We start from the raw sequence: 7,578 nt of genomic DNA, 5'->3' as shown, positions 1-7,578 counted from the left end.
AGTGGTCAATGATCAACTTGGGTAGCAAAACGAGTTTTGTTGTGGGGTTTTTCGTTTTTCGTCGTTTATATTCTTTTTGTTTCTGGATTTCTCAAGAGGTCAATATGTAATATTTTTTAATATTTAGTTTTTAATAATTTTAATAATGTTTAATAACATTGTGTACTAAATTTTTCTGATTATGTTTTTTTTTGTCTTTGCAGCAATGAATAAATTAATATTTTCTTCAATATTTCTGCTGTGCGTGGGGAGTTGTTTCACGGCGGAAATTTTAATGGTTACCATGGGTGGCACGAAATCACATAAAATTCCCTTTTGGGAATTGGCAAAAGGATTGATAGAGAGGTGAGTTAAAAACAAAAATAAATAAAAAAAAAAATAAAAAATAAGGGCTACAGGAACTTGAACAAATATAAATATTGATCATATAAAATAGACCCACTAAAAATATTCTTTAAAAAATCACTGCCCTAGAGTAGATGGCCCTTGAACTGAAATTTAAAAACGCCCTCTGCTAGAGCTGTTGGTCCTCGAAAAAAATGTTAAATCCAAGTTTCTCAAAAAAGCATACCTTTAAAATTGCTGGTACTTTGAAAAAATGTTCTCAAAAATCCATTATTCGAAAATTATTTGTCCTTTGAAGACATTTCAAAATCAATAAGAATATTTAAAACATACGTTTTTAGAGTTTATAATCCTTGAAAAATAGTCTTAAAAATAGATATTAGAAAAATCGATATTTCTCTTGTACATAATCCTTGATACAAATATTAATAAAAAATAAAATGTTCATAAAAAGGTATAGAAATCTTCAATAGGAATTGGATCCTTTAAAAAATATATATTTTTTTGTAATCCCCTCTTCTGCTGCAACTTGCCGCTATTGATGAAAAAAACTCGAAATTGAGAAAGTTTTCAGTGAGGGTTTTTTAGATCTATTTTTCAGTAGTATAGACTCTGAAAATGTCGATTTAAAAAAATGAGGGTATTTTTAAGGAGAGTCAATATATATATATATGTTTGTAACAGGCAAAAGGAAACGAGATAGACACGTGGATCATTTTGAGAATATGCATGGAATCTCTTTCTGAGTTGATTTATGCATATTCATCTGTCTGTCCGTCCGTCCATCCCTCTGTTCATGTATTATTGAGAGCAAAGTACAGGTTGCATTTATTATCCAATTTGGATGAAATTTGGCACAAGTCACTTATTAGGCCCAAGGACGAACCCTATTGAAATTGAGTAGTCCAATATATAGAGTAGTCCGATTTTAGGTAAATGGTTCATCAGACTCCGATTGAGGCAAAACTTTGCACTGACTTTGGTCCAATTTGATGTCTGCGAAGTTATGTTGAAATCGGTTCAGTTTTAGATATAGCTAACATATATAGATTCTTCTGATTTAAAGTAAATGGTGCACGAAACTCCCAAGCATTGTCCGATTGTGACAAAATTTTGCACAGCGTACTGAACTAAGTCTAGTTTGATGTCTGTGAATTTTTGAGAAAATCGCATCAGATTTAAATATAGCTCGCATATATAGTTTCGTCCGATTTTAGGTACATGGTGCACCAAACTCCCAAAATTTGAGGCAAAATTTCGCACAGCGTACTAACTTAGGTCCAGTTTGATGTCTATTTAAATCGTTTCAGATTTAGATATAGTCCGATTTTATATTAACCCCTACCCCCTAGATCCTGTTTCAGGGGACACAAATTCTTCGCAGAAAATTGTAAATACACGTCCATTTTTTTCAATATAGGTTAATGTTCCGACATATTTACCATATAAAGATAACGACCGATTTTAAGATTTTAGCCACATTTCTCGCAAGACCCCTTATTCTGGTCCAAATATGTTTTCGATATTCTGATTGTCCTAGGTGTATTCTCTAAACATAGACGTATTCTTAACCATGTCCTAAAAATGTTCCCATGCATCGGAGAGTCTGTCATAAATAATATTCTTAAAATTGTCCTTAAGAGGGCAGCTCGGAAAGTTCTTAGCCTAACACAAAAATCGCGGTATTAACAGAAAAAAGTTAAGTGTTTTGGACGCACCCGCATTTTTTTACAATAAAAGCACGCATTCCTAGTTTTTCCATTGTAAAAAAATTGCGGATGCGTCTTCTTTGAACAACTGTTTCTATATGAAGTAGTTGCCAGATCGAAAAACAATATATGAAGTAGTTGCCAGATCGAAACAAAATTTAAAATATGTTCATAACAGAAATGGAAGTTACAAAGCACTTATTTTTTTTTTCCTCTTATACCGCGCTTTTTGTTTTAGGATAACAATTTTCGTATATAGATCCCGATCCATTTTCGATTTGCTGACTCAATTTCTACACAACTATGTTGTCAGGGTATTATAGCTTTGTGCACCCCCAAGAGTTTGTAACGCCGCGAAATATTGGTCCCAGACCCACCTTTAAGTATACCGATAGTAATATCTCGACTAGCTGAGTCGATATAGACATGTGTGTCGGTCCGTCCGTCTGTCCATTATAATTTGTAAACACGATACCGGCCACAGTTATGAACCGATCTTCACGAAATTTTGCATGTACGATGGGTTCTGGCCAATGAAGACCCCTACAGTTTTTCGTAAAGATCGGTTAATAGTTAGGGGATGAAATGGACAAAAAAATTTATTTTTGTCTGATTTCCTAGTCGCTCCAGAGACTGCAATTATGGTCCAAACATCGAGAATTTTTAAATTGAGAAGGGGATCGGGCCAAAGAATAAATATGCCTGTTTTGATAAAGATCGGTAAATATTGTAAACATTTTTTGTGAAAATTACAGAATTTTTATTCATTGGCGTATATATTTACCCCTGAAGGACATAGACCCGAGAAGTTGGTAGTATATCCAAGTGGAGGGGTTGGCCTTTAAATTGTTACCAATTATGTACTCGGATGTGGGAGTTACACGTAAATATTTACAGGTGCTTACATATTCAGATATTAGTTAGTAAACCATTACCACACTGGAGGGCGGATCAGATATTAATTTTTCTTAATTTCAAAAATATGTTTGTCTTTGAGAAATTGGCTTAAAGATCCAATCTTCTAGAACTGATCCGCCATTTTTACTTGGGATTTTTTATACCATTTTAAATTTGAATATATGAAACTCACATCACTTGATGAGAAAATTAATGTGAACTGAAACTGTTTAGAAACAAAAGATTTAAGACACAAACACTACCCTTTTGTTTTCCCATTATAAAGCCATACATTTTCACAAACAGAAGAATATTTAAAGGTTTATGTTCCGACAGTCAATACAAAGGATTTCAAATAAAAATAATAAATTCTTCAATTGTGCGTGACAATTGTCAAACTTGGAATTCCTTTCAAACTTGGAATGTCCATTTAATGCATCTAACTGGACAATGTTGTGAAAAGCTACAATACAATTCCATTTTATTGCATATTCATTGTCAGATTATGCAATCGAACTAAGGAAATAAATCATTCTTTGGAATGACACGTGACCAGGAACAAAAGAATTCTTTAATTCATTAATCCAGACATCCGCAGGGCATTGTAAAATACTTTTTTTTAATTCACACAATTTCACAGGTAATTTATTGACCTGCAGCTTCTTGCAGGTCAATAAAAAATATTCTTTATTAAATCTAGATCCACTCCTCTATATGTATCTGCAGGTATTTGAAAACTATTCTTAAATAATTCCACATCTCTCTCTCTCTTTTTTAACACGCAACTTATTTTATTAAGCAAATGTGTGCCTGGCATGTCGCTGACCATTGTCCCGCTTTATGAAACAACACAAATAGCAAATGTCATAATTAGATAATTAGCTTGTTGACATTTGATCTCTGAACTTTGTTTTGTTTGCGTCTAAGGCGTGTGTGTGTCGTCTTTTATAAAATTTAATTTGGTGTTACAATTTTTATTAAATTTTATAACTGTTTCATATAAATTTCTCAATACCCTTTTGCCCCCCTTTTTCAAAATTTGTGTTTGTTTTTTTTTCATTTCAGGGGTCACAACATAACTTTCCTAAGTGGTTTTCCCTCCGATTTCCACATAGATGGCCTGCACGAGGTAACACCTGCCGGTCTCGTTGAGTATATACAAAATTATACAAATTGGGATTTGGTTGGGGCACGGATGTCAGGTGAAATGCCAATCTCGGTATGGGATGGTATACGTTATGCATTCCAGGTGAGTTGAATTAAAAAAAAATAACACAAAAATTACAAAACTTAGAAATATTAAATATGGTCATTATAGAGATCTACGTGCATGAATGACTATGACAAATTTGAAAATGAGTGTGATTTTTTTATATAAATGTTCTGGAATAAAAAAAAATGGTTTATGACAAAAATATCTTGGTTAATGCATTTTAGGCCTGGAATCTCAATGTAATTTTTCAGCTGTAAATGTTAAAAGTATTTTGAAATAAATGCCGGTTTTCCATAGAGCCTATAATTAAAATGCAATAATAATTAATGTGTACACTCAAAAAAAAAATTATACAAAAATAGTAAAAAATCACTTCAATATTTTTAAAAACCCATGCCTTGTGTGTCTTGAACAGTTCTTGAAAAAATAGTTTTTAAAAATCCACGCCTCTTATAGGTATTGAAAAAATAGTTTTTAAAAATCCACGCCTCTTATAGGTATTGAAAAAATAGTTTTTAAAAATCCACGCCTCTTATAGGTATTGAAAAAATAGTTTTTAAAAATCCACGCCTCTTATGGGTATTGAAAAAATAGTTTTTAAAAATCCACGCCTCTTATAGGTATTGAAAAAATAGTTTTTAAAAATCCACGCCTCTTATAGGTATTGAAAAAATAGTTTTTAAAAATCCACGCCTCTTATAGGTATTGAAAAAATAGTTTTTAAAAATCCACGCCTCTTATAGGTATTGAAAAAATAGTTTTTAAAAATCCACGCCTCTTATGGGTATTGAAAAATAATCTTTAAAAATTCCACGCCCTTGGTAACACCTTGAAAAATAATTTTTAAAAATCCACGCCTTGTGTGAAGACCCTAAAAAATAATTTTTAAAAAATCCACGCCTTGTGCGGAGGGAGACCCTCAAAAATAATTTTTAAAAAATCCACGCCTCTTATAGGTATTGAAAAATAATTTTTAAAAATCCACGCCTCTTATAGGTATTGAAAAAATAATCTTTAAAAATCCACGCCTCTTATTGGTATTTAAAAAATCCACGCCTCTTATAAAAATAGTCTTTAAAAATCCACGCCTCTTATAGGTCTTGAAAAAATAGTCTTTAAAAATCCACGCCTCTTATAGGTCTTGAAAAAATAGTCTTTAAAAATCCACGCCTCTTATAGGTCTTGAAAAAATAGTTTTTAAAAATCCACGCCTCTTATAGGCCTTGAAAAAATAGTCTTTAAGAATCCACGCCTCTTATAGGCCTTGAAAAAATAGTCTTTAAGAATCCACGCCTCTTATAGGTATTGAAAAAATAGTTTTTAAAAATCCACGCCTCTTATAGGCCTTGAAAAATATTCATTAAAAAATCCACGGCTCTTATAGGCCTTGAAAAAATAGGTTTTAAAAATCCACGCCTCTTCTAGGTATTGAAAAAATAGTTTTTAAAAATCCACGCCTCTTATAGGCCTTGAAAAATATTCATTAAAAAATCCACGGCTCTTATAGGCCTTGAAAAATAGTTTTTAAAAATCCACGCCTCTTATAGGTATTGAAAAAATAGTTTTTAAAAATCCACGTCTCTTATAGGTATTGAAAAAATAGTTTTTAAAAATCCACGCCTCTTATAGGTATTGAAAAAATAGTTTTTAAAAATCCACGCCTCTTATAGGTATTGAAAAAATAGGTTTTAAAAATCCACGCCACTTCTAGGTATTGAAAAAATAGTTTTTAAAAATCCACGCCTCTTATAGGCCTTGAAAAATATTCATTAAAAAATCCACGCCTCTTATAGGCCTTGAAAAATAATCTTTAAAAAATCACGCCTCTGCTAGGCCTTGAAAAATAATCTTTAAAAAATCCACGCCTCTGCTAGGCCTTGAAAAATATTCATTAAAAAATCCACGCCTCTTATAGGCCTTGAAAAATATTCATTGAAAAATCCACGCCTGTTATAGGCCTTGAAAAATAATCCTTAAAAAATCGATGTCATTTATAGGCCTTGAAAAATATTCATTAAAAAATCCAGGCCTCTTATAGGCCTTGAAAAAATACTCCTTAAAAATCCACGCCTCTTCTAACCTTGAAAAAATATTCTCTAAAAAATTGTTTTGAAAATGTTCCATTTTTTGTTTTCAGTCTTGCGATGCAATGCTGGAAGATGCTGAAACACAAGCCTTGATGAATCGTAACTTCGACTTGGCCATATTGGATGGTGCCTATCCGGAGTGTGCCCTCGGCATGGTATATCAATATAAAATACCCTTCATGTATATGAACACGGTTGGCTTCTATACGGGTAGCCTTTCGATTTCCGGTAATCCTGGATCATATGCTGTCACTCCAAACTTCTATACAACCTTTACGGATAATATGAATCTGCTGGAGAGGGCAGCGAATACGGGTATACAAATATTTACCGATTTAATGCATCAGGTAAGTCCAAGGTCAAGAATTCTTCAAATTGAAATTTCATTAAAACGATATTTTTGGTGTATTTCCCCAGTTCGTCATGTCCCTTGTGTATCGGGTTCTGAAGCAGCGCTTGGGCCATCAAATACCCCATCCTTATGAAATCTCGAAAAATGTCAGTTTCATTTTACAAAATGGCCATGCCGTGGTCTCCTATCCAAGGACCCTAAATCCCAACGTAGCCGAGGTGGCCTGCATCCATTGTAAACCTGCCAAACCTTTACCCAAAGATTTGGAGGAATTCATCGCCTCAGCTGGAGAATCTGGTTTTATTTATGTCTCAATGGGCTCCTCCGTAAAGGCAGCAAATATGCCCAAAACATTACGCCGTCTATTGGTACAGACATTTGCCCGCCTGCCCTATCATGTTCTGTGGAAATACGAAGGAAGTGCTGGAGAAATTGATGGCCTTACAGAAAATGTAAAAATCAGCCGTTGGTTACCACAACAGGATATTTTGGGTCATCCTAAGTTGAGAGCCTTTGTCACCCATGGTGGTTTGTTGAGCATGTACGAGACGGTGTATCATGGAGTACCGGTTGTCACAATGCCCGTCTTTTGTGATCATGATGTTAATTCAGCTAAGGCGGAAGTTGATGGTTATGCCATTAAATTGGATTTGGCAACGTTGTCGGCTGGTCAGCTATACAAATCGATTATGAAAGTTATACATGATCCTCAGTATAGAAATGCAGCAAGGTAAGGATGGAAAAATCTATTTTATTAATGTTTGTAATAATATAAGTGGTCGAAGACTGTATTTGACATAAAAACTAGGAAATCATACTAAAAATGTGAGCATACTTTTAGGCGTCATTCGTTAACTTACAACAACAATAATACCAGTGGTGCCGTTTAGATGTTCAGTTTAGGCCTTGAAAAAATATTCTTTAAAAAATCCACGCCTCTTATAGGCCTTGAAAAAATATTCTTTAAAAAATCCA

The 7,578-nt window shown here is 33.4% G+C and overlaps 1 protein-coding gene across 1 annotated transcript; it reads left to right on the top strand.

Annotated features, from left to right (window-relative positions):
* Positions 1-211: 211 nt before the first annotated feature.
* On the top strand, positions 212-7,333 carry LOC133334908 (2-hydroxyacylsphingosine 1-beta-galactosyltransferase; the record flags this gene model as incomplete). Its single annotated transcript, XM_061543223.1, has 4 exons — positions 212-345; positions 4,017-4,200; positions 6,302-6,598; positions 6,669-7,333. Coding segments are annotated over exons 1-4 (1,217 nt in total), but the record flags the coding sequence as incomplete, so codon positions are not given.
* Between the last annotated feature and the right edge of the window lie 245 nt (positions 7,334-7,578).

This window comes from Musca vetustissima, unplaced genomic scaffold, assembly GCF_032173495.1.
Source record: "Musca vetustissima isolate MV318-11 ecotype Yass unplaced genomic scaffold, APGP_CSIRO_Mvet_v1 utg4058, whole genome shotgun sequence".
Lineage (NCBI taxonomy): Eukaryota > Metazoa > Arthropoda > Insecta > Diptera > Muscidae > Musca > Musca vetustissima.
Note: the sequence above shows the minus strand (reverse complement) of the source record. Positions and strands in the feature narration are given on the sequence as shown.